General features: G+C 50.8%; 1 protein-coding gene across 1 annotated transcript in view; it reads left to right on the forward strand.

The window, feature by feature from the left end:
- Positions 1-21,107, forward strand: part of RASGRF1 (Ras protein specific guanine nucleotide releasing factor 1) — a 54,687-nt gene extending 33,580 nt beyond the window's left edge. Inside the window, exons 7-27 of the mRNA XM_081965181.1 lie at positions 881-1,074; positions 1,285-1,394; positions 2,807-2,925; positions 3,497-3,657; positions 3,955-4,021; positions 4,780-4,910; positions 5,206-5,288; positions 5,924-6,172; positions 8,023-8,396; positions 8,966-9,091; positions 9,320-9,493; positions 9,732-9,838; positions 9,946-10,058; positions 10,463-10,523; positions 12,973-13,076; positions 13,411-13,495; positions 16,722-16,919; positions 18,057-18,136; positions 19,005-19,122; positions 19,307-19,375; positions 19,919-21,107. Of these exons, the coding sequence (XP_081821307.1) occupies positions 881-1,074; positions 1,285-1,394; positions 2,807-2,925; positions 3,497-3,657; positions 3,955-4,021; positions 4,780-4,910; positions 5,206-5,288; positions 5,924-6,172; positions 8,023-8,396; positions 8,966-9,091; positions 9,320-9,493; positions 9,732-9,838; positions 9,946-10,058; positions 10,463-10,523; positions 12,973-13,076; positions 13,411-13,495; positions 16,722-16,919; positions 18,057-18,136; positions 19,005-19,122; positions 19,307-19,375; positions 19,919-20,011 (2,816 nt within the window). The 3' untranslated portion in view covers positions 20,012-21,107. The remainder of the gene's footprint in view (positions 1-880; positions 1,075-1,284; positions 1,395-2,806; positions 2,926-3,496; positions 3,658-3,954; positions 4,022-4,779; positions 4,911-5,205; positions 5,289-5,923; positions 6,173-8,022; positions 8,397-8,965; positions 9,092-9,319; positions 9,494-9,731; positions 9,839-9,945; positions 10,059-10,462; positions 10,524-12,972; positions 13,077-13,410; positions 13,496-16,721; positions 16,920-18,056; positions 18,137-19,004; positions 19,123-19,306; positions 19,376-19,918) is intronic.
- Positions 21,108-26,532: the final 5,425 nt, after the last annotated feature.

Below are 26,532 nucleotides of genomic sequence, written 5' to 3' on the forward strand. Positions count from 1 at the left end.
GGGGCTTTCTGCCCCTGTCATGAAGATGGTGCCACTTGGGCTATAAGAATCTACACACACACAACCGTTTTCCACTGCCGAGTTGAGTCCACCCACCCTCGACTCAGCCAGGAGAAAATCATCTGGCATATTCGCTGCTCTTCTGGCTGAGCTCCAAGGCTCTGCCTGGACTGTGCCTGAGCCGGCCCCTGCCAAACGCCACATCCAGATTTTGAATACGTTGCATGTGATAAGCAAAGTGGCTGCCCCCTCCTCACAATTTTCCTGCCCATCCCACTATTTCAGCAGGAGTGTATGTGTGTGGGGGGGGGGTAGGGGAGCCCAGGGGGAGCGCCACAAGGCTCCTTTGCAGGTCTCACCCCCACCCGCACCTGCTGCAAGAGGGCTCGAAAAAGGCTTCAGAGAGAGATGGGATTGGTGTTCCCCTTTCTCTTTCAGACTTCTCTCCCTCCCTTTCCATCCTTCGCCGCTTCCAAATTCAGCGTGGCTGGCTGGGAAAGGAGCATCATTCAGGGGTCCATTATTGGTGCCAAAATAGGAAGGGGCACCGTGGTTGCCCCAAGAAAGAGGGAGCTGGATTGGGAGATGTCTGGAGTGGAGCTTCACTTCCTCCACCCAAACTCTGATCCCAGGGAGGACCAGCCCAGAGGGCAGCTGGGAGGGGATGAGACCTTTGATTGACACCCCCACCCCACAGTTAAAATATGTGAAAGGACACAAATGGGATGTGGCATCACCCTGCAATCTCAGTCAAAGTCTGCCCCCACCCCGTCCCGAAATGTAAACTCTGCCTTGCCAATGAGTTTCCCCCAGGAGGGAGAGGCTCTTCCCCATCCCCCCCACAGCCGCTCACTGCCTGCCTGCCTGCCTTTGCCCGCAGCCGACCTCTTCGACATCCTCCTGCCGATGCTCAACATCTACCAGGAGTTTGTTCGGAACCATCAGTACAGCCTGCAGATCTTGGCCCACTGCAAGCAGAACCGGGATTTCGATAAGCTCTTGAAGCATTACGAGGCCAAGCCTGACTGTGAGGAGCGGACGCTGGAGACTTTCCTGACCTACCCCATGTTTCAGGTGAGGCTGTGGGGCACCAGGTGAGCTTGGGCACTGACATGATGCAACCCCGGAGAAAGCCCCAATCGGGGTCCTTGAAATGCCACCCTGAAGGCAGGACACAGATGCCTCAGCAGAGTCCGCTGAAGCCTGGGGGGGGGGGTGTCTTCCCTGGGAAAGCCAAAGCACCAGCTCAGCCCCTGGTTCTCTTCTCTCTTGTGCCTTCCCCAGATCCCCAGGTACATCCTGACCCTGCACGAGCTACTGGCCCACACGCCCCATGAGCATGTCGAGAGGAACAGCCTGGACTATGCCAAGTCCAAGTTGGAGGAACTCTCCAGGTCAGAGGGGCTGAGGGCTGCCTTGCGGGGAGGGGATGTGGGCAGCAGACCCCCTTGCACCCAGGCCCCCCTTGGGACCCACCACCGAGGGCCCTTTGCAGAGAAAGTGCTCTCACCCATTCCATCGGCCTCCCTCTTGAGGAAGCAGCCTCTCAGTGAGGCTTTTACGGCATGAAGATCCATTTGGGTTTCCAGTCGGGGTTCTGAGTCCTGCCCTCCGACTCTGAAACAGTTCACCCTGCCCAGAGTTTGGGTGCTGATCTTCATGAGGGAGTTGTGTGTTTTATGCACACCAATGCAACAACAATCGCTCGAGAGCCGTCTCCTGATGGATTGGACTACAGTGCCCATCATTGACAGGCATTGGTCTTCCGGCAGCAAAGGGTCAGTGTAGCTGGGGTGGGGGCACAAGGCTGGTGAAGCTGACCCAAGAAATGGTCTCCTCACAATGCAAAGATCTCCATCACCTTTAAAGAATTCTGAATTTCTCACATTTTTGTATAATTATCACTTTGGAAAAAATAAGCAGCCATCTGCACTTAAGCAGAAACACGGAGTACAGGATGTGTGAAGCAGATAATGACAAGGCAACATATGTTATTTCAGAAATGCAGAGACGTTTCTTCCAAAATGCCTTTCAGGAAGAAAAAATGCTCTCTGGAGAACTTGGGAGGTGCTTCTTTTTATCAAGCCCCCATCCTCAAAGCGGAAGCTGAAGCTCAGCTCCCTGCTTGCCTTTTATCCCCGGTGCCCCCAGAGCAGGCCCTGCGGCTCCCCGGTTTCCCTTTGAGGGGAGGGCCCAGGTGAGCTTTGCCCCGAGGAAGCCTGGGCCGGGGGCACCTCTGGTCCTCCTCCTCCTTCCAGTCCTTCAGCTGTGCTCTCTCAGCCCTCGGCTCTCTCAGCTAGGGATCATTACATTTTATTAAATATTTATTAAAGATGAATCATTTGTATTAAATATTTTATTAAATATTTTGGTCACTAAAAACAATACAGTTTTAAAGAAAAAAGCAAAGTCAAAAATGAAAAGTAAATAGGAAAAAAAGAAAGGAAAAAAGATTCAAAGAGGTTTCTGATCTTCTTTACAGCAATTACAAATACATTTATATTTTGTCCTCTCACTCTAAAATTATCCCTTCTTTCCATTTTCTCCCCAAATCGCAGGTTCATTCTTTCTGCTTTCAGCAAAAGGCCTTCCATAAAAGCTTTCCAACCTTTGGCAAATGTCATTGTTGTCTTTTTCCCAGATCAAACAAGCCAATTCTGCCATCTTTGCCAACCTCCCTCCCTTAGGGGCATTTCAGAGTCTTTAATCATCTCGCTGCAGCTGCCATGTAGGAAGCCACCTTTTCGAGCTGACCGTCCAGTAAGGAACATCCTTGTTTCAGGCTGAGTGATCTCTTCCCATGCAGGATAATGCACGATGAAGTCAGTGAGACAGAAAACATTCGGAAGAACTTGGCGATCGAGCGGATGATTACGGAAGGCTGTGAAATCCTCCTGGACACCAGCCAGACCTTCGTGAGACAAGGTAGGCCACGAGTCTTCTGGCCACCAGAGCTCCGGAAAGAGCTGGAGATGCCCAAAGGGAGCCCTGAGGGGCCTCGGCAGTTCCTCTTCCTCAAATAGCCCAGCGGCTTCTCCGGAGAAGTTCAAGGCTGGGAGCCTCAGGACAAGAGTTAGTTAAGCAAAAAAGCTGCCTCCATAGGAAGGCCTGGCGGTCCAAGTCCTTTCATGCGCTGCCTGTAACCATGCCCATGGATGAATCCACTGGGAAACAGCTCCCCAAGGCTATCTTAGGGGTTCCATAGCTTTCCTCTGAGGGAAGCCAGCCTGCTGCTGGTCCTGCTGCGTGTCAGTGGCTGGGAAGGTCAGCACACTTGCACCCTTGACTGGTGAGACCATTACAGGAAGTTTACAGTCCCGTTCTTCTCAGGCTCCTCCTCCGTCCACCCAGACCTGCTCTGAAATCCCTGGGCAAAGGTTTGGGCTGCACAGGGTCCCCACCGTGGACTGCCACCTGGCCTGCTGTAGGTGCTGCTGGAGAGGAGCCAGTGCCCCCGGGGCCAAGGGCTGTGACGGCAGGGCCTCTTCTCCCGCAGGGTCCCTCATCCAAGTGCCGATGTCTGAGAAGGGGAAGGTGACGCGTGGACGACTAGGCTCCCTGTCCCTGAGGAAGGAGGGGGAGAGGCAGTGCTTCCTCTTCTCCAAGCACCTCATCATTTGCACCCGGGGCTCCGGAGGGAAGCTGCACTTGACGAAGGTGAGGGAGCAGAGTATCACGCAGCAGGTTTCTCTAGGACATATGGGGGGGGGCATTGATCTCCACCCTCCCCTACTGAAGGCCACACAATCCTTACAGAAGCTACTGCACAGTGAGGGAGACCCTCCCCCTCCCCACTGTCATGACTGGAGCTGCACATGGCAGCGGGAGGCCAAGTGTGCCTTACAGAGAGTGACTGGGCATTTCTCGTGGCATGGAGGAGACCTAGCAGGAGGGTCAGGGAGCAGTGGGGATACCAGAGGCTCTCACGTAAGGCCTCCCCTGTGCTTTCTCCAGAATGGCGGTGTGATTTCACTCATTGACTGCACGCTGGTGGAAGATACGGAAAGCACGGATGAGGACCGTATGTATCCTGGAGCAAGCCCACTCTCCCACCCGCTCTTCCGCCCAGCCCACCTTGCATTTGACCTTAATCCCCCCTTAATCCCCTCCTTCAACTCTTTCCTGGTTCCTTGCTGTCCTCTGCAGCCTCAGCAGCACTGGGGCTCCCTGTCCCCCCATAAGCCCTATGTACTTACACAGCCTCTCCTCCTCCGTTGATGCTTGAGATGAGCATACCTGGGAGTCCTGAGAGAGCCTGCCTCAGGAGAGGGCTGCCTGGCCACCACTCCCCCCTGTCTATCAAGCAGGAAGCCAGGGCAAGGGCAGCAGGCAGCTCTGGGAGAAGATCAACAGCCTTCACTGGCGTTTCCCGCTGCTAAATGAAGGCTTTTAATGGGGTTTCTCACTTCAAAGAATGCCTCAGTTCATGACACTGGGAGCTGATCTCACAAGCACAGCACAAGCCTGGGGCTGCTGTGCGGAGGACGGGATCGTTTCTCCCCTGCTCCCTTCCTCCAAGATCCCCTCCGTTACTGCTATCACACTCTTGCGCTCTTGCACCAGCAGTGAAAGGGTGGCTGCTGCGCATTGCAGGAGATGCCCTTTCAGTCCCTAAGCAGGTGAAAAGGCTTTTGCACCAAAATGAACGTCCTGCCACTCAAGCTGGAAACTAAGGGCTCAGCCCAGCTTATTCCCTTCCATTCACTTAGCCCATTAATGCTCTCTCTTCCCATGATCATCTTAAATGGTTTCTCTCCTTCCTCAAATAAAAATGAAAAGGATCTGGGCAAGATACGGAGCACCTTGACTTCAAGATTGTGGTGGAACCTAAAGACACTGCACCTTACACCATTATCCTGGTGGCCTCCTCCAGGCAAGAAAAGGCTGCATGGACCAGCGACATCAGCCAGGTGAGGAAAGAACCGTTACGCCATGGAGAACCAAGACTTTATCTCCAGGCAGAGTTAGGGTTGTTAGGACCTGGGGCTGTAGAGAAATCCTTAACTGTTTTTCAATATGCAAGGCATCCTCTGGACTAAATCAAAGATGGAAGAATCACTTTTGAAGGAGGAAGTAGTTGCCAAATGAACCAACACCGGCAAGAGACACACACGTCTCCCAAAGATCCATTGGGAAAACCAGCAGAACACAACTGCTTCCCATCCCATCCTTACTGCTTCCTGAAATCTCTTTTCTCTGTTTCAGTGTGTAGACAACATCCGATGTAACGGCCTCATGATGAATGCCTTTGAAGAAAACTCAAAAGTTTCTGTTCCGCAGATGATCAAGTAAGGAATGCAGTTGTGTTTGTCTAGAATCGTTGGGGGTGGTTTTGGTGCAACTCCTAATTTATAAAGGCTTCCTGCCAACAAAGCCATCGATAACACAGGGAGTTGGTACCACAACTTCTTCTGGCTTAATTGCTCTGTTTTGAAGAGCAGGGTGTGGACTGTGCTCCAGAACTATGTGAGGACAGGGCCAAAACTGTGGCCCGTGTGTTCTTTCAGACAACAGAGATGCTCACCAGTGTTTCACTGGCCTGAACCTCAGGGAGAGAAAACCAGATGGGATGTTTTGCCTGGAGCCCAAAGTCTTTTAGAAAAACAGAACAGCAGAGCTGGAAGTTACTTAAAATTATATCAATTTCACTAGCAAGTAAATGCAATTTAAAAGCAAGAAATGAATTAACTCTACCTGGATGGTTGTCTGTTATTTAATAATAACAGATTTTCTGTCATAAGTAGCATGGACTCATTTCAAAACGGTGGTTCTGCACCTCAGACTGTGAGCCCCAGCATCCAGGCCAGCTTCTTCTCCAACCCTTGGAGGTTCAGGCCAGTGAGCATCTCACGGGAAAGCTACAGTCACCACAGGTGAGGCTGATTGGCTGTGCTTCCTCTCTCCATCCCTCTCTGTTCTCCAGGTCAGACACCAGCCTGTACTGTGACGATGTTGACATTCGATTCAGCAAGACCATGAACTCCTGCAAAGTCCTCCAGATCCGCTATGCTAGTGTGGGTCGGCTCCTGGAAAGACTGACAGACCTGAGATTCCTCAGCATTGACTTTCTCAACACGTTCCTGCACTCCTACCGGGTCTTCACCACAGCTATGACTGTGTTGGACAAGCTGATCACCATCTACAAGAAACCGATCAGTGCAATTCCAGCCAGGTGAGTCTTTGGGTGAAGCTCAAGATAGGCAAATGAGGCTGAGAGGAAAAGGAGAGTGGGGGCAGGGGGGGGGGGGAGAAAGAGAAGGAGAGGGGAGGAGGGAGGGAGGGAGAGATTGAAAGATTGAGATCAGCTTTGTTCTGGTCTGAGGGACCTTTAATAGGATATCTGGGGCATCTTGCTTTAGTGAGATGAGAGCTACCAAGGAGCCTCCTGCCTACTTGTGATCCTTGAAATGTATCAAGCTGGGGCATGGCCATCTGAAATGCTGGGCAAGATAATTTCCGAAAGAAAGGCAGGTCAAATCCCATATGAAATAGACCAACAGGATCCCAAAAGTGATGAAAAGCAGCTCACATTAGTTGGAGAAATGGATGCGGCGATGCTTGATTTCCTCCCCTTGAGGATTGGGGCTGCTGTGACACAGCTGCAATCGAAAGGGCCACATCAGTCGTCCCCCCCCCACTTCAGATGGGGCACAGATACAGAGGGGAGCCTCACCTTGCCCATCCTTTGGAAGCTCTCTTTCCTTCCAAGCCCAGGAGTTCTCCAAAAACTTTGCCCAAACCTCCTGTGGGCAGAAATACAGCTGGGGCCACCCAGGCCTTTTCAGACGCTTCTTCCTTGTACTGATTTGGTTGTGTTTACAACACCTTGCGTGCTTAATAGAAAGACAGAAGGAATAAGTAAGACAATATTCAGAAATCAAGAGACAACCTTCGGCAGACAAATTCCTCCCAAACCTGAGAGCAGCAGCCCAGGCCCTAAGCCCCCAACTCAGTTTGGCAGGAGAGTTAGAGTTCAACCTGGGAGCTTCTTCGTGGACCAATCCCACTTTTTGAATAGTGTCCAGCATTACAGCCCCCATTTGCTTGCGAAGCTTTTCATTGCGTGGCTGGCAGTTGACTGCTCCCTCTGCCTTGGGGAAACATGGAAGCTGCCTGCCTCATAAAAGCTACAAGTAGTTCTCCATTTACAACCGGACTGGAATTTCTATCACCAAGCAATGCAGTCATAAAGCCGGACATTGTCTAGTGGGGGCAATCCTGGGACCTCCTGGTTTGTGTTGTTAACCGAATTCTACCTGTTCTTGGACCCCCCTTGGCATCCTGGCCTTGGTCCTCCCCAGACTGAGCTTCCGGAAGGCAGGGGCTTCCTCAGCTTTCTCCAGCCGCAAGGCCTGGTTGGTCAGCAGCAGGAGCACCAAGATGGCAAAGGTCAACTGGACCAGCAGGGATTGTGGTGTGCGGGGGACTGAAAGGGCATAGATGGGGGAGAGGCTGAAGCCCCGTAAATTGTGGGTGGGCTGACAACTGCCTGAATTTTGATCATGTAACCACAGAGGATGCTTGCAGCAGCCATAACTTTGGGGACTGGTTGTGAATCCCTCCATTCAGTTCCTCTGTAACTTTGACTGGTCACTGAACAAATGGACCACCTGCACTTGGCTGATGAATCCTCCAAGGGTCAGTGCTGCATCCAGTTGCAGATCTCTGGAGGGTCTTGGCCTGATTGAGTCTCACCATCTGGAGGCGGGCGGGTGTGTGTGTGTGTGAACCGTTGCCCCTCAGCTCCTGATCTTCTCCAGCCATTCTGTTGATTCACCTGCGTCAAGGGTAAAAGGAGAGGCCTGGGGGAAGGGGGCCCTTGACCTCACCTTTTTGAACTAACTCCTACTAGTTGAATTTTCTTCTAATGGGATTTGGAGCTGATGTTCTTCTCTTGGGAGATGATGTAAAGCCATGCGGTGTTTGAGGAATTCAGGCAGTTGTGTCATTAAGGGATGATGCAACGTAGAGGAGGAAGGAGACGCCCTGGTGAAAGCTTTGTCCCTGGATGTCTTCCGCCAGGTCCCTGGAGCTTTTGTTTGCCAGCAGCCAGAACACCAAACTCCTCTACGGGGAGCCGCCCAAGTCTCCACGTGCCAACCGGAAGTTCTCCTCACCTCCCCCTCTGTCCATCACCAAGTCATCCTCACCAAGTCGGAGGAGGAAGCTGTCCTTGAACATTCCCATCATCACAGGAGGGAAGGCCCTGGAGCTGGCTGCCCTGAGCTGCTCTTCCAACGGTTATGCAAGCATGTATTCCTCGGCCATGTCGCCCTTCAGCAAAACCACCCTGGACATCAACAAGCTTTACGTCTCCGGCAGCTACTCCAATAAGATCTCCGACGAGGGAGAAGGGAGCACCGAAAAGGCAGAGGAAGCGCTTCTGAGCAAGACAGGTGAGCCCTTCTGGGAGGTCAGGAGGAGCCCCAAAGGGACGGTCTCAGCTTCTGCCCTCTGGCTGTCCAGGAGCCCGAGAGCAACTCCAGGGATGGAACTCTCCCTTTTCTCACGCCTCAGGCTTAGTGGAGAGGTGCCAGGTGGGTGGGTAGATGTGGCAGTGAGAATTCACCCCCCACCAAATCTCAGGAGACAGGTGAGCCTGGGAAGAGGTTTGGGTCCACCTTCTCCAGGGCAGGTCAGAGCACCACAGGGCTTTGGATTCCTGGTGCTGCTTCCTGCATTGGGTTAATTTCGGATGAAGAGATCGGATAGATCCAAGCGAATGGCTTCTATCCCAAATCCCTGGGTGAATCTGCTGAAAGCAGAGAGGGGCTGACAAGTATGGAACCTTCAGCCACCTTGCCTTCAAAGTTGTCTCCTGCTCCTCTTCTTTCTTCCCCCTCCTCCTCCTCCTCCTCCTCCTCCTCCTCCTCCTCCTCCTCCTCCTCCTCCTCCTCCTCCCACAACTGGCCCATCAGGAACGTTTGGGAGAAATGTCTAAAGCTGTTGCTGCTTCTTCTGCCAGGCTCCGAAGAGTCGTCCCGAGAAGATTCTGCCTTTGAGGCAGCCCCGAGTGAGGACGCAGACCCTGAGGTATCCCCCACCAAGTCTCCAACAACCCCTAAACTGGTCAGAGGCAAGAACTCTTCAGGTAAGCTGGCTGTGGGGGAGGGGGCCCAGAGAAGCCATCTTCACCCCTGGTAGGAGGCCACTCTGGGCTGTTCTAACAGGGAGCCTCTGTGGTTGAGGCTGATCCTGCCCCTCATGGAGGTGCAAAGGGTTAGGGTCATCTCTTGGGGGCTTCTGGTCCTCTCCGCCCACTGGAGAGACTTGCCAGATGGGATCTGAATTGCCTCCCCCCCCCCACCATCCCGTGCAGAGTTCCCTTTGTTCTCCTATAACAATGGGGTGGTGATGACTTCTTGCCGAGAGTTGGAGAACAGCCGCAGCAGCGCTCTCTCAGCCGCCTCCGCGTTCGCCATTGCCACTGCCGGAGCCAACGAGGGGACCCCAACCAAAGAGAAGTACCGCAGAATGTCGTTGGCCAGCGCAGGTGGGAGAAGAGGAAGGGTCCTCTGGGCCGGGTGGTTCCTCCCTTTCTTGGGCCCCACAAACCTTCCAGGAAGTCTTGCTGCCTGCGGGAGGAGGCCAGGCAGTGGCTGCAGCCATCATCCAGGGCAGGGTCAGGGCAGGCCACCAAGTCTCCTGCAGGCCGCTTGCTGATACTGCCTGGGCCCCATAGAGCTGGACTCCTAGGTGGGTTTCCAGGCTGACTCTCTCTCGCCCTGCAGGCTTCCCTCCCGACCAAAGGAACAGCGACAAAGAGTTTGTGATCAGGAGGGCAGCAACCAACCGGGTGCTCAACGTCCTGAGGCACTGGGTCTCCAAGCATGCCCAGGTATGGCCCGGCCTCCCTTTGTGATTGGAGCCCCCGGGCTGAAGAGGGCTGGGCATGCCTGACCGGCTGGGCTTCACTGGGGCTTGTGGCAAATATCCCTTTGACAGGACTTTGAAACCAAGGAGGAACTGAAGTATAAAGTGATCAGCTTTCTGGAGGAAGTGATGCACGACCCGGAACTCCTGACTCAAGAGAGAAAAGCCGCCGGCAACATCATAAGGCAGGTCATGCGGGTCACAAAAGGCAGAGTTGCCATCTCACTCTTGCCACAGATGGGGGTCCTAATGCAAGGTGGGGAGGGGACTGTGTGGGACCCAGCCTGGCCCATGAGTGCCGATGGCCCCAAATGCTGCACTTCATTGGACCATCGGCCCAGGCCGAGCAGCTGCTCACGTGGCCGGACTTTCTGATGGAAGGGAGAGGTTTTTTCACCCGGCTTCATCTTCCTTTGCTTTGAGGGAGCAGACTCCCGCGATCTCCGTCCCGGAGGCTCCGGATGGAGAAGCTCCGAGCCAGAGAAACCCTCGGCTTCCACACAGGCCCTCCCTAGAAAAAGCTGAAGCCTCCCAGTTTCTGTCACAGGAGACTCACTGCTGCAATTCTCCATTTTTGCTTGCCTGCCAGGACCCTGACCCAGGATGACCCCGGAGACAACCAGATCACCCTGGAAGAGATTCTCCAAATGGTAATGGCTTCTGGGGTCCCCAAGTGGGTCACAAGGGAGCCTGTGCTGGTTTGGTTCTTTTCCTAAACTAGGAGCCTGTTGCGTTTTGGAGCCAACAGTGGGCTCGATAGTCCACAAAGCGAGTCCAGTATTACCCGTGTAACAACGGAGTTGTGAAGATTGGCATTAAGGTGATGAGTTATGGATGGTTGGGGTGTTGTTGTCTTCTAGTCGCCTCAAAAGGGAAGGAAGGATGTGAGGCCAAGGTGAAGCCAGAATGTCAGCAACAGGGGCCTTGGTATGGCCTGAGGCTGGTTCGCCCGAACCGTTAGTAAAAAAATGCTTTAAAAAGTAAAGAACATTCCCCACGATCAGCTGTGCCCTGGGATCTTGGAACTTTTGTAAAACTTTTGTAAAACATTTTTTTTACTACCATCAGCTGTGCATAAATCACAGCCTGATTGTCTGTGAGGTTCCTGCTTGTTGCAGGTACCATTTTGTGTGAAGTCCAGCTGTTTTTACATTGTGTGTGTCTTTTTGTGCAGCCCACCGGGTAGTCACATGACCACCAGGCCATGCCCACCCGGTCACATGACCACCATGCCCCGCCCATCAAGCCATGCCCACAGAATCGTTAGAGAAAAATTTTGAATTTCACCTCTGGGTTAGACCAATCGGCAACCTCTTAAGCTTCAGCTCCTGGCTCTTCGTGATAGCAATCAAGGAAGCAGATTTGAGCAGAAGCACATCTGAGTGGGAATTTGAACTCAACCCAGTGTAAACTGGGCAGCACTTCCTGGCTCCTGTTTGTAATCCTAACTTCAGACGACGGCTATTTATTTATTTATTTTGTTTGTCTATTTGTTTGTTTGTTTATGTCCTGCCTTTATTATTTTTGCAAGTTACTCGAGGCACATCCACTGCATCAGGGGTGTCAAACTCATGTTGTCATGGTGGTATCACATGACATATTGGGACTTTTTCCCCCCTTCACTAAACTGGGCATGGGCACGGGCACGGGCACGGGCAGCATGTGATGCCTCTGGCCCACAGGCCTGCGCTACACCTTCATCCTGCTTGTTGTTGTGTGGAACATGTTGTTCCACACAACAACAACCCTGTGAGGTGGGTTGGGCTGAGAGAGAATGATTGGCTTAGGGTCACCCTGCTGGCTTGTATGCCTAAATCAGGATTAGAACTCATGATCTCCGGCTTTTTAGCCTGGCGACTAGACTGGTGACCTGCATTGGCCCCAGCATGAGAGGGACAGAGGTGATTTGGGGAAGCATCTCAGGGCCAACTTGATGGGGCACCTATTTCGATCCATTCCTATGGAAAGATGGAGTTGAGAAGATTAAGGAGCATAATGGGTGCTTTAAGGCTTCCTTGCATGGCCCTCAAATGAAGCTACGTCAGCCTATGTTGGAGATGTTCTTAAGGAGAGAGCCAGCTTCTTCATGCCTGCCTGTGAGCCAGGATAAGAAGCAGAGACTCATTGCCATGCATGTGCTCTTCTTGCCCACCCTATGGATCCCGTCTGCCAAGTGCTGGAAGAAGAGCGCCGGAGAGCCTGGCATCTCTCCTGGGCTGAGCAGCATTTGCCTCTTTGGAGTAACCTCCTCTCCCTCCAAAGAATGCCCATGGGGCAATATCTCTGTGTCGATGGGTTGAGTTAACGGGAGCAAGAATCCATCCAGGCTCAGGAGGGTTTTAAACCTTTCTGACTTCCTGGATTTGTCCTGTGTAGGACGGCCAGGTTCCATCATGGAAAGCAGGAATCTCAAGCAAGGTGTGTCTCTTTCCTGGAGCTCAGTGGTTCTGTTGATCTCCTGGCCTTCTTCAGAAGACGAGGAACTGGAAGTGACTTTGTCCTGCCTTGCTTGGGCCTGATGGAGCAGGAGGAGGGTTCGCAGACTAAGGCCTTGCTCTGAATCAGCAGCTTCTGGGACTCAAATACAAGGGAAAGGCCTGGATTCCCTCTTCCACTTCGCCAAGCCCAGCCAAAACTCACTGCCAGGCCCTTGGTGTGGCCTCGCTCCAAGGTTCCCTGAGTGGGCCTGGGTCTCAGTGGTCAGGGAGAAGATCAAGGGACGGTCAGATGGCACTCCCCTCCCCCTCCTTCCTGCCCCAATATGTCCCTGCTAGTCTGCCAGGTTCTTGGCTGCTGGGGAGGGGTCTTTCTCCTGGCCACAGCATTGCCCCCATCTTTGCCTCCATTGTCTATTTGGTGCTGCTTCCTTCATATGTGGCCTGCGCCGTTCTGGGAGATGCTGCCTGTGGACTGGAGTGTCCTACCACAAAGTCCCAGCCCTTTGGGGTTCCTGGCCTAGTCATGACCCCCCTCCCTCCCCAAGAACAGGAAGAAGCTGAGTCCATCAGGATCCAGCTCACTTTGGTATTTGAGCAGGTTCTTTTGCTTCTCCTTCATTTGGGGACCCCATCCAAGCAGCCCCTTCTTTTCCCATTTCAGGCTATGGGGGTCAAAGCAGAACCCTTTGAAAATCACTCGGCTTTAGAAATAGCCGAGCAGCTCACCTTATTGGATCACCTGGTCTTCAAGACGATACCCTACGAGTGAGTACTGAGCTCTTTGGCATGCATTTGGGAGTGCAGCCAAGATGAAGGATGCAAAATTGCATTCAGCTGGGGTGGGTGAGTGTCCTGTGGGTGATTTTGCAAATACAGGTCCAAATAAAGATGAAGATGAATGTGTCATAGACATCTGTCACCCAAATCACATCCATGGGGATTGTGGGAGTAAGTCTGCCTCCCCCCCTCCTCCAGCCACTTGCAAAGACCTTAGGAGGAGACACATTTCCTCAAGAACGTCCTGTGCAGGACAAGGTGGGTCAGGCAGGAGAGAAATTCTGGAGAGGGTTCAGCTCATCCCGAGACCTCTTGTTTGCAGAGAATTCTTTGGACAAGGATGGATGAAGGTGGAAAAGAACGAGCGAACACCCTATATCCTGATGAACACCAAGCACTTCAACGATGTGAGTGCCACTGCTGTGGGTCCAAGTCTCCGTGGGGTTTTGCAGGGGCAGCTCAGAATTCAGGTCCCAGACTTTGCCCGTTTGCAGCATATGCGGCAACAGGGACTCTTCTTCCTCTTGCTTGTCCAGATCCACCTTCTCCTAATGGGTAGCATTGTGCTCCTTTTCCAGGGGGAAATATTCCAGCCTGCTTGAGTGAGAGTTGAAAGGATTCCCATGTTGAACTGCCCAGCAGATCCGCCCGGGGTTTTTAAAAGTTCCTCTTGTTCAGCCTTGTTTCTTTCTCCTTTCCTGGCCAGAGAATTCTTGCTTCCTTTGGCGAGGATAGTGCTGCAGAAAGCAACTTTTCCTTTGGGGGGAGGGGGAGATCCTCAAAAGGCCCCAATGAGTTTAGAAACATTGCAGTTCAGGAGCTCTTTTGAATAACTGCCTGTGACTATGCTGGGTGACAGTTGGGAGAGTTGCCATTGACTGAAGCAACACCGTGTCTGTGCTTCATTTTAAGGCATTTACTGCTATTTCCAGCTTAAGCTAGTTGGTCACTCTGGCCCACGTTTTCCAAGTGACCAAACTTTCCTCATTCCCAGGTGAAAAAACCACAAAGCTCTCTTTGCTAGAGGCCTCTGAAGAGAGTTCAGAAGTTTCAGAAGACAGAATAACGGAAAGGAGCTAGGAAGTCTTGTAATCCAATCCCCTGCTCAAGCAGGAGACTCTGGCCTATACCATCCTGGACAAATAGGTCTCCAGCCTCTTCTTGAAAACCTCCAGTGCCCCCACGATCTTTAGATCCCTCTCGCTATTGCTGCTCTTGAGCCAGGTACCACCTATTCTGTCCACTCTTGTTGTTTTCCCATGCTGCAGGATCTTTGAAAGATACAGTTCAGTGCTTCTGTGATCATATCTGCCAGCTCCCTCGGAATCCTGGGATGTAATCCATCTGGTCCTGGTGATTTAAGCTGCTTTAGAGTGGATAGATTGTCTTACCATTTCTTGCCTATTTTGACTTGTCCTCTTAATCTGCCTTTTAGGTACCATTTTTGTTAGGTTGGACTATTTTTTTCCATTATGTGTAAGGACAGATGCAAAGAATGAATTAAGCAGTTCTGCCTTCTCCCTGATGTCTGTTATTGACTTGCCATCTTCTCCCATTAGTGAACTGACTAATTCCTTGACTTTTGTCTTGATTTTTGCATGTTGAAAGAAACTTTTTTTTTTTTTTTGATATTTGTTGCAAGTCTTAATTCATTCTGAGCCTTAGCTTTTCTGACTTCATCTTTCTGGATTTGGCTATTTGTTGGCATTCTGCTTTAGTTGTGTACCTAGAATTCCACTTTTTATACTTTTCCTTTTTGTCTTTTAAATTATCAGAGAGTTCTTTATGCAACCATGATGGTTTCTTCTGGCTTCTCTTTCTTAAACTTTTCAGTGATATTGTACTAGACTGGGCTTTTATAATCTCATTGTTCAGAGTTTTTCAAGTTCTTGAGTGTTTTTCCCTTTACGATTTTCACCCCTGGAATCCTTCCCAAGCTCTCTTTAAGTTTGTTGAAATCAGCTCTCTTAGACTTTATGGCATTCGTTTGATTTTGTTCTATTGCTTATGCCTGCGTTATATTGAATTCCAATATGACAGGGTCAGTCTCTATCATTTCATCTCTCTCAGCAAGGATTAAGTCCAGTACAGCTGTCCCTCTAGTTTCCCCCTCAACCTTTTGGCTGACAAAACTGTCTACTAGGGTTCTCAGGAACCTGTTTGATCTTCCACTTGGTGCAGAGTTTGTTTCCCACTTGATGTCAGGGTAGTTAAAGTCCCCCTACTTACTATTGTAGTGTGCTTCCTGCACACTTTAGCTAACTAATTGGCAAAGCCTTTGTCTATTTCCATTGTTTGGTTGGGTGGTCTGTATGATCACCACTGTTGTTGAGGAGGAGGTTTCTTTCGGGTGCTGGCTAGGGCTGGGGCATGGATCCTGAAAGACCCCTCAGAATCAGAGATGGGTTCCTACTGATTCGGATGGCTTGGCCAAGTAGGTAGCAACTTGGCCTGCCATGCCCCTGAACCGGTTCTCTCCGTGGCACTGCAGGCGCTGCCATCTTGTTTTTTGCTTCTGCGCACGCAAAAGTGGGCTTCTTTAGTGCTGCACACGCATGCGTCAAGCGTGCGCGCAGGGCGTCCCTGAGCGAATCGGCAGTAGCAGCAGCCGGAGCCCAGCCCTGCTCAGAATGTGCTGCAGACCCAGGAGAAGCCTGGCGTGTCCCTCTTTGCTGGAGCCTTGGAGGACCAGGAGTGGCATCTTCTCAGTGTCCCAGACTCTTTTCTCCAGGAAAGTGGTGTGCTCCTGGGCATGACATTCAGGGAGTTGGGACTTGCAACATCGTCAAGAATAGCAATATTTAGCTGCCATTTCTAAAAAAAAAATCTGATATTGAAATTTTAATTATATGTTTGTGTATTTGAAGTCTTTTAAGCCCCTTTTGTAAGGCAAGTCAAACACAGTTTACATAACTCCTCCTGGAATGCAAGTTCAGGAAATGTTGCTCAGACTCTTTGTATCCCCCCCCGCCGCGCCAAAACCAACCTGCCCCTACAGATGTGCTCCTCTTCAAGGCCGCTGCTCCCTGTGAGTCAGAAGCTGCCTTTGACCAGATGGATTGCTGGCCCTTCCCTGCTGCTCCCCTCCCCTCTGCCCTGGCTCTGCAGCCCCCCCTCCCCATCCAGAGGAACTTCCTTCCTTCTCTAACTGGAGGTTGCTGCATGTAAAAAGTATACATAAATTGGATCAAATCTAAATGCCATTCGCCCAGTATCGGGCCATGTCAAGAGCACTTTCTCTCGTCAGCATGACGTCTTCCTCTGTCTGCGTTGAACGATCTCGTCTGGGCAACAGTTTGTGTGGGATGAACTGCTCTTCTCCGCATTCAGACACAGGGCCTTCTCTAGGGAAGCCCCATTTCCTTCCATCTTCCTAGCCCGGTGCATTCTCTATTCAGCCATTTCCATGCAGGCCAAGTGGCAGGCAGCTGCATGCTTGTGCCCAGAAATGGTGTCTTCCTTCTGCTGTGGGTAGGGACGATGAGGGGCAGCCTTGCCCACCAGCGCGTGTTTGAGCTTCCGTCCGCCTCAGCCTCCCTCTTTCTCTTTGGAGGCAAGGGCCTTTTCGGGGCTGCACACAAACCCTTCCAGGGGCTGTGATGTCCACCCACCCCTCCCTGATGACCCCTGCAGATCAGCAACCTGATCGCCTCCGAGATCCTCCGCAATGAGGACATGGCTGCCCGGGTGAGCACGATCGAGAAGTGGGTGGCCGTGGCTGACATTTGCCGGTGCCTGCACAACTACAATGCCGTTCTGGAGATCACCTCGGCCTTCAACCGCAGTTCCATCTTCCGCCTGAAGAAGACTTGGATGAAGGTGTCAAAGCCGGTGAGTGCCCCAGGAGCCCCACCTCCAAAGCTGTGCAATTGGGACGGGGGTGTTGGGAAGGGGTTTGCGCCACAGAGGCCTTTCTGTGCACACTCGTTCTCCTGTTTTTCTGGAAATGAGATCCTAATCTTCAGAAAGCCGAGCTGGCTGGATTCTGAGACCCTTTGCAGCTTGGGGTTATTGTGTCCTTCTTGACAGAGCAGCACGCATGGGTCGGAGGGCGGGCGGGAGGCCCTTGCCCAGCCTGGGCATTTACATTTACCCCACTGGATATGTTTTTAAGGGTGCTGTTTACCAGCCAGGGTGACTTCCTGACTTCAAAATTGTGATCCCAAAGAGAGAGGTTGCAAGCAGGAAGCAATTGTGTACACAGGGATGGCTTTACTTCTTCAGCTATCCAGAAAAATATGCCAAGGTCCATCTTCCTCAGCCTGCCTTCAATTGCCCTGTCCCAGGGAGGCTCATGCCAGCAGCATCTGTGTGGCTCAATGGCTTCTCCAGCTCTTGCCAGGGTTCCCACCCTTTTGGCTGGTGCAAAGTGCCTGATGGTCCTTGGGTGGTGCGATTCTTATGGGGACCATTGGGGGCCTGTGAGTGTTTCTCTGTCTCTTCCTTGCCCCGTCTGGGCTGCCCTCTCCCCCCCCCCTTCCAGGACTGGCCATGAGAGCTTCCCCCCTCCCCCGGAAGCAGAATCCACCAGAATCCACCAGTCACCTGCAAAGCCTCTTCTTGCCAAGCTGCCAGGAGAAGCCCCCACCCACAGGGCCCTTGGCAGCTTTCTGCCCACAAAGCCCATACTGTTCCTTTGACCTCGAATGAATCTCGTAGCCACTGCATTTCCCCCCTTAATTCCTCCACTGCCTGAACTTATTATTTGGTTGTGGGTCCTTGGTGCTGTCTGAGCTGGGTTGGCTGCTTGCAGGCGTTTCCTTACCTGACTAGGTAACCTCACCAGTGCACATCAATGCTAGGTTGCCTCTGATGTTGTTTGATCATCAGGCCCCCTGGGCTCAAAGGTGTAGCCCCCCCCCCAGTGAGTCATCGGCATGTCCATCCAGCAGTTCTGAGTCCTTCTGGGAAAGCCCCTTTGGCCCAGGCTCCCTTCCCCCTTTTTTGCACTCTTTCCTTGCTTCCCAGACCAAAGCTGTGATCGATAAGCTGCAACGGCTGGTGTCTTCAGAAGGACGGTTTAAAAACTTGAGGGAAGCTCTAAAAAAGTAAGTTCCCTCTGCTGCTCACACGCGTGGGTCAGAGGGCGGGCGGGAGGCCCTTGCCCAGCCTGGGCAGCTGGTGCCTGCCAGAACTGCCAGGCAGACTCCGGGAGAGGAGAGCAAAGGGGCAGGCTGCCCTCAGCCCTCCCCACGTAGATGGTGCCTTGGCAGGGAGGGGAGTTGGCGGGTTGTCAGGCCGTGGGATGCCTCTGGCCGAGCAGGGGCCGGTCCTGCTGTGGCTGAGGCAGAGCAGGCCACGTGGGGTGGCCCAGCTCCATCCCAAACAGCAGAGGAAGGAAAGAGATTGGGGGGGGGGGGGATTTCTCATAGCTTTGGGTGGGAGCCAAAGTTCATTTGCCTCATTTCCAGAGGGAGTTTGGGAAAAGCTTGTGAAAAGGGTTTTAAACAACAGAGTTTCCGATTTCAAAAGGTGGGGGAGCCCTACATGCCTCTGGCTTTTTGCAGCAATGCTTGGAGAGGCTTTGGGGGGATGGCCAGGGATGTGGGGGTTGCTGGAGGGGCGGCATGGACCTCATCACTGTGCTGAAGGCGATAGCAGCAGCAGCAGCAGTGAGTGACAGCCGCCTGGAGATTCCAGAACTCCTAAAGATCATTTCAGTCTCAGTGACTAAAGCAAAATTCTGCAGACAAGCAAATCCTGTGACTTGATTTGCAGCTTAGATGTGGCCAAAATGATGAGGTAAGGCAAAGGCCTCTTCCTGGGCCAATTCTCCTGACTCAGAGCAAATGGGAAAGTGTAATAGCAGGTAAAAGGGACCAAAGAGAGCATTTTCCAGGGAGGCCGTTGATCGTTGGGAAGCAGCCCCGATGCCTTGGTCTTGCCAGCTGAGCTTCTCCTTTCTGCCTCTCTCAGTTGTGACCCGCCCTGCGTCCCTTACCTGGGCATGTACCTCACGGATCTGGCGTTCATTGAAGAGGGCACTCCCAACTACACTGAGGACGGCCTGGTGAACTTCTCTAAAATGAGGATGGTAAGCTCCCTGGCAGGGGCCCTGAGCCGCCCTCCCCCCTCAGCCAGATGCCTGCCTGGCTTTGCCATAACAGCCCCGCCACGTTGCCCATGCTCCCCCGGCCCGGCCCTTCTCCCTGGGACCATCGCCTGCTTTTTGGCAACCTTTGGGCACAGCGGCCTCTTTCCTCCCTCCCTCCCTGCAGATCTCCCACATCATCCGAGAGATCCGGCAGTTTCAGCAGACGGCCTATAAGATCGAGCATCAGGCCAAGGTAGGAACCTGCGGCTGCTCAGCTCTCTGCCCAAGGAGAGGCTCTGGGTGGGGGAGACAGAACCGCCGTTTGGGGGGAACCACTTGGCCACGGGGAAGAGGCAGGCCTTGGTGTTACTGGGCCACAGCCTCTCCCTAAACTCTCGGGGGGAGCATGCCCTGGAAGAGAAAACTCGGGGGTGGGAGGGCAGAGTCCTGCACTTGGTTCCTTCAGTGACCTACAACAGACAAGCCCCCAGCCAGCTGCCAGCGGAGTCTCAACTTCCTTCCTTCAGTCTCTTTCCTGAAAAGAGTGGGGTGAACGATGTTGCCTCCCCAGTTGGGCTACTTCTCCCCTCCCAACATGCCCAAGGGACCCTTTCTCAGGCCTCTGTTTCCTGCCGCTCAGCTCCCGAAGAGCTGCTGTCAACTGGCACCTCGGACAGATGCTGTGGGAGAGACCCTCTTGGCCCAGCCTTGTTCTCTGCCCCCACCAACTGGCACTGGGGCAGATGCTCCCTGGAGCCCCCGGCCTCTTCTGCCCCTGCTCTTCTCTCTCTTCCAGGTCACCCAGTACCTCCTGGACCAGTCCTTTGTGATGGATGAAGAGGGTCTCTATGATGCCTCTCTGAAGATAGAGCCAAAGCTCCCCACCTAAGAACAGAGCAGCTGCCCCCACCAGCCCAGGGCACAGGGACTTGTCCTGCCTCTCCTCTCTGTTCCTTGACTTCCTCCCACGGCCTTTCCTCCCTCTCCCCCTACTCAATCCTTGCGCTGTCAACAGCCAGGTTTGGTTTTGATCCAAGCCTCTCTTCTCCTTTGTTGACTCTTGGCAGCAACTGGGCTGCAGGGATTCAGGACTGGGGCACTTGCCCTGGAGCCCCAGTTTTCTTGGCTTCTGGCCCCTCCTGTAGTGGGGAAAACTCGCCCCCCAACTGAGCTACTCTGGACGTTCTCCAGCTTTTCCAGAGCAGCTTTGGTGGCATCCATGTTGCCGGGATTGTTGGGTTCCCTTCACCACCCAAGGCAGGCAGGGAGGCCAGCCGGCCCAGCAGAAGGCACCCGTGGTTGGCTTGGAAGGAGCAGCTGATCCACACCTCCCACCCATATTGGGAAGACAGAGCCCCTCCAAAGTTCCTGGAGCTGGTTGGCTTGTGCAAAGAGAGCGTGGGGCATCCCCATGGGGCTCTGGGGCTCATATGGCAGGCCTGGGATGTGGCGGGGGAGGGGGGGTCAAGGCCATTTGGACTTCCTGCCTGAGGCCCTGGAAGGGAGAGGCCCTCGGTCCCTTGGAGCAATTCTGCTGCATCCCCCTCTGTGGCGCTTCTGTCTGTGTGCTTCGTTGTAGACATAGTGACATGTCTTAGTAACATGATGTACAATTAGAGGGGGAAATGGCCAGGTGTTTTTATTACCTATACTGTAATCCTGTCTAACCACTTGCTAGCAGGAATATAGTAATGTAGTGCTTATTCTGTGAATATTATCATGTATTTTTTACAGTGTACAGTGTATAAACCCGAGTGAATTTTTGACTAGCAGGCATGCTCTATGGGAACTGAATTCAGAAACCTTTTGCTGTAAGCAATACCCTCTGGTATGAGAATTGTCTTTCAAGACCTGAAATATTTCAACCTGCAGCTTATTTGGAAAAGAAAATTTCCATTTTTTGTAAAAATATATGTTTCCTGATTACCTCTTGCTAATAAATTTATTCTATCTCAGGGTGAACTATGGCTTTGGACATATGTACAGACCAGCCAGCAGGGCTACAGAGGCAAGTTTAAAAGGAAAACAGGAAGTGGGTGGGAGGTTTTTGCATACCTAACGCAGCTCATTTCAATTGGGAGCCTGGAGGAGAGTTCCGGGTTACCGATAAAGAGGTGGACACCTCACCATCTGGATGGGAAGCTCCCGGAGAGCCACAGAAGAGCAAACAGAGCCGTAGTTTTCAGAAAGGGGGAAATCGTCTCTTTCTGGGAAACTGCAGATACTTAGCTTAAGACCTACTCTGGCCGGTTTGTGGGATCACAGGACCCTCACCGGGTTTTCAAGTGCAGCCTCCACTTCCACCCCCACTCCCAGCCACAGCGATTCCTCCAAATGGAATGTCTTTGACTCTCCAGGAGGACAGAGCAAATTGGCAGCTGATCCACCAGCATGGTAGCCTGTTGGGCGGCTCTTCTCACAACCAAGAGAAAAACATTCCAATATAGTCTAAGATTGGACCAAAAATCCCCTATTCTGCAGCCATAACACTTCAAAGCCCTCTCAAACCAGGTTCCATAAAGATGAAAATATGGTAGAATCAATCAATCAGAAGACCCTGAAGGTCTTCTAGTCCATCCCCTGGTTGAAGCAGGAGACCCTGTGCCATTTCACAGAAGTGACTGTCCAATGGCAGTCTCTTCTTCAAAACCTCCAGCGATGAAGCACCCACGGCTTCTGAAGGCAAACTCTTGCACTGGTTAATTGTCCTCAATGTTAGGAAGCTTCTCCTTAATTCTAGGTTGCTTCTCTCCTGGATTAGTTTCCATCCACTGTTTCTTGTCTTGCCCTCTGGTGCTTTGGGGAATAGTTTCTTTGTGGCAGCCTCTCAAATGCTGGAAGACAGCTGTCATCTCCCTCCTAGCCCTTCTAGCCAAATCCTGCAACCAGTCTTCAGATATTTTAGTCTCCAAGCTTTTAATCATCTTCGTTGCTCTTCTTTGCACTTTTTCCAAAGTCTTAACATTTTTGTAATGTGGTGACCAGAACTAGATGCCATATTCCAGGTGTGGCCTTACAAAGGCTTTATAAAGTGGGACTAATGCTTCAGGTAATTTTGATTCTATGCCTCTGTCTATACAAGCCAGGATTGTGTGAGCTTTTTTGACACTGCCGCACACTGTTGACTCACATTCAAGTGATCGTCCACTAGGACTCCAAGGTCCCTCTCACAGTGACTGTTTTTGAACCAGGTTTCGCCTAATCTGTACTTGCACATATGGTTTTTCCTGCCCAGGTGTAACACCTTGCTTTTCTCCACATTAAATTTCATGTTGTTGGATAGAGCCCATTGTTTACATCTGTCAAGACCTCTTTGGATCCCCATCTTGTCTTCTGGGGTGTTGGCTATTCCTGCCAGCTTAGTGTCATCTGCAAATTTGATGCATTCCCCTTCTATCCCCTCATCTAAGTCATTTGTGAAGATATTGAAGAGTCCTGGGCCTAAGATGGAACCTTGTGGTACCCCACTGCTTCCTTCCCTCCATGTAGATGTGGGGCTACCATTAGGGGCTGCCCTCTGAGTACAGTTTGTCAAATCCCTCTGGCGGTGATGCTGTCTACCTCACGTTTTTTCTAGCTTTTTCAACCTACCAGAAGTAGGTTGTGGTCTATTTTGTTGAATGCCTTGCTGAAGTCTAAATATACTATATCCACAGCATTTCACTGGTTTACTAATTTAATCACTATATCAAAAAAATGAAATAAATTGGTTTGGCATGATCTGTTTTTAACATGCTGGCTACTACTTATAACTTTATTTATTTCTGTTTTTTGATGGTATTTTCCAGGTATTGATGTTAGGCCGATTGGTCTGTAGTTTCCTGGGTTTGTTTTTTCTCCTTTTTTTGAAGATGGAAAGCACATCAGCTCTTTTCTAACCCTCAGGTAATTCCCTGTTATTCCAGGATTTTTGAAAGATATGCTACAATGGTTTGAGATAACATCTGTCAGTTGTGTATAGGCATTCGAGTTCTTTATAGGTCTTGAGTATATTTCTTATTTCTCCTACTTTGTAACTGGGATTTCCATCCTCTCCATCACTCTCTACTTCATTATGTTTTCCTTTTTATTTCTTTTTTCTCTTTCCTCCTTTCCTCCTTATGTGATCTAGTGGTTTTTGCTTGGAATTAGGTTGTAAAGATCATGAAGATTGCCTCTCCCTCCCCATGTGTAGGAGAAGAAAGAGCTAGTAATCTGTAGGGTTGATTATTTTAATAAGATTCTCAATAATATCTTTGATTTTTGCTCCAGGGAAACAACATACCTCCCTAGATTGACTGTTCAGTCTGCAAACTATAGTTTCTGTTCCACAAAGAGTTGAATCTCCTCTCACCAATATTCATCTTTTTTTCTTAGGAAAGTCTGGAATACTTTTCTTCCTGTCAGAGGAATGCTGGGTTATACCACTTTAGAAACTATTGATGCATGCTCTTTTGTAAATGTCTGTATATTTTCTTCCGGGGGAGGCTATGAACGTGATTGTTCAGTTCAATTGGAATGGGCTTAATCCTCCGGAGGGCTTAGGGTAGATAGTGGGGGCTTTACTGTTTTCTTCTAAAAGTGACATGTTTCCATCAGCCTTTCTCTTTAGGTTCATACATAGGGGTCAATTTTTCCCCAGGAGCTGTTTGTTCCCTATTGTGTTCAATTTGGATGTATTCGTTTTATTTTATTTGTTTAGTTTACTTTATTGCCATTGCACCTCATACAATGAAATGAAATGCCATCTCCAGTATACATTATAACTATAAAAATAAAAATAAAGCACACATCCTTCACATTCTAGACAATTGAAATGAAACCCCTGATACAGCATTAATATTGCACTATACAGTAGAATTTAATATAGTTACTGCCCCGGGTTAGAAGCAGTTCTCAGCCTATTTGTCCTTGTTTTTATTGTCCTGTACTGTCTGACAGATGGTAAAAGTTGAAAAAAAGGGTACCCAGGATGAGATGGATCTTTAAGGATGTTTTGAACTTTCTTAGGGCAGCCGGAGCTATAAAGCTCTTCCAAAGAGGGGAGAGGGCATCCCTTGATCCTCTGGGCAATGACGTTGACCCTCTGGAGCTCTGTCCTATCTGCCACTGTGCAATTGGCAAACCAGACACAGGTAAAGTAAGTTAAAATATTCTCTATGGTGCAGCGGTAGAAGGTCACCAGCAGTTTTCCATTCAGTTGTTGTTTCCTGAGAAGTCTCAGATAGTATCATCTTTGCTGGGCCCTTTTGACCAGTGCTGCAATGTGAGTGCCGCAGGTCAGGTCCTCTTTTAAGATAACACCCAGAAACTTAAAACTGGCCACTTGCTCCACTCGGTCTCCCTTGATAAGCAAAGGCTGGATGTCTGATCTATTCCTTCTATAGTCCACTATAAGCTCCTGGGTCTTATTGGTGTTAAGGACCAAGTTATTGTCTCTACACAACGAAATCAACCAGCCTACCTCATCTCGATAGGCAGACTCATTCCCCCCCCCCCAGACAGTCCCTGTTGTATCATCTGCAAATTTAGTAATAGCATTACCATGTTTCCCCAAAAATAAGACAGGGTCTTATTTTCTTTGACCCCCAAAATAAGCACTTGGCCTTATTTTTGGGGAGGTCTTATTATTTTTGAGGTGCAGGAGGCGGCAAGCGTGGTCACCTCATGGCTGCTGCTGTGTTGCAAATAAGCCCTTTTGGGGAGGGCTTATTTTTGGGAAAGAGCTTGTTTTAGCACATGCACTTAAAAGTCCGATTGGGCTTATTATCCGGGGAGATCTTATTTTTGGGGAAACAGTAGGATACCATGGTCGATGGTATCGAAAGCCGCTGAGAGGTCTAATAGGACCAGGACAGAGGAGCAGCCCCTGTCCCGGGCCCGCCAGAGATCATCGACCAACGCGACCAATGCCGTCTCTGTGCTGTACCCGGGCCTGAAGCCCGACTGAAACGGATCCAGGTAGACAGCTTCATCCAGGTACTGGGGAAGCTGACGTGCTACCACACTCTCAACAACTGAAGGTTGGAGACTGGACGATAGTTGGCTAAAGAAGCTGGGTCCAGGAAAGGCTTCTTAAGGACGGGCCTCACCACCGCCTCCTTCAAGGCGGTGGGAAAGAACCCCTCTCTCAATGAAGCGTTGGTAATTGCCTGGAGTCAGCCTCGTGTCACCTCCCGGGAAGCCGAAACTAACCAAGAGGGACACGGGTCCAGCACACAAGTGGCCGCACTGAGTCTCCCCATAATCCTGTTCATGCCTTCGGGGGTCACAGGGTCAAACTCATCCCAGATTGTCTCCTCAAGATTCATCCCCGTCGGCTCGCCCGAATCTACCCAATTAGAGTCCAAGCCTGTCCGGATCTGAGCGATTTTATCCTGCAGATACTGAACAAATTCTTCAGCCCTACCCTGCAAAGGGTCTTCCCCAGTTCCCTGGTTAAGTAAGGAGCGGGTCACCCTAATGCGATAAGAGCGGAAAAATGTTGCTGTTTTGCCGCTTCTATCGCCACTAAGTAGGATTTAATATGAATTCTTACTAGTGTTCGATCAGATTCGGACCGGGTGGCCCTCCAGCCACTCTCTAGGCATCTTTTTTTTTTTTAAACAAAGTTTTATTGTTTTTTTTTTTAATTTTACAGGGAAAAAGGTAGTGGATAAGTACAAATTTTGACGGTTGCAATGTGCGGTAGGTGTCCCCTCCCTCCATACTCAAAGTATACATTTACAAAAAATTCCATTACTAAATAGTTACATATAGTCAGCATATAAATTCAATTAATAAATTCGGTCAACTTATGTCAAGCAAGTTTTCTTATTCATTTTTGTGATCTGAGTTTTCTCGGTGTCGCCCCATCTCCCCCCGCTGGCAGAACTCCGGCCCCTCCCGTGTCCTGTGTATCTGGTGCAGGGTCATCTGGTTTTTCTAAGAGAGCTTTGTTTTTTTCCATAAAGGCCTGTGCCTCTATGGGTGTATTAATTCTAACTCTTGTGTCCTCCCAGAATACTAGCATACCTTCAGGCATCAGGCATCTGAACCACACCCCCTTCTGGTATAGTTTCTTCGCTAACTGCGAATAACTTTTTCTTTTTTCCCTCACTTTCTTGGGGATCTGTTTCAGAATGGTTATATGCCTGTCCTGGTATTTCAATTCTTGCCCCCTTTGTGCACTCAGAATTTCATCTCTTGTACTTTTTCTGAGAAATTTAATGTGTACCTCCCTGGGTACGTTATGTGTTCTAGCATACGCTGAGTTCACTCTATAAACCAAGTCTATTCCCCACCCCATCTCTTGTTTCTCTCTCTGGATATATTCAGCCAAAATACTTGTCATAATGTCCCTTATATCTTCATAATCTGCTTCCACCACATTTTGAAATCTAAGATAGAAGGACATTCTCTCAAATTCTATTTTCATCTGTTGGGTATCAA

The sequence above is a fragment of the Natrix helvetica genome (assembly GCF_964273705.1).
Source record: "Natrix helvetica genome assembly, chromosome: 12".
Classification (NCBI taxonomy): domain Eukaryota; kingdom Metazoa; phylum Chordata; class Lepidosauria; order Squamata; family Natricidae; genus Natrix; species Natrix helvetica.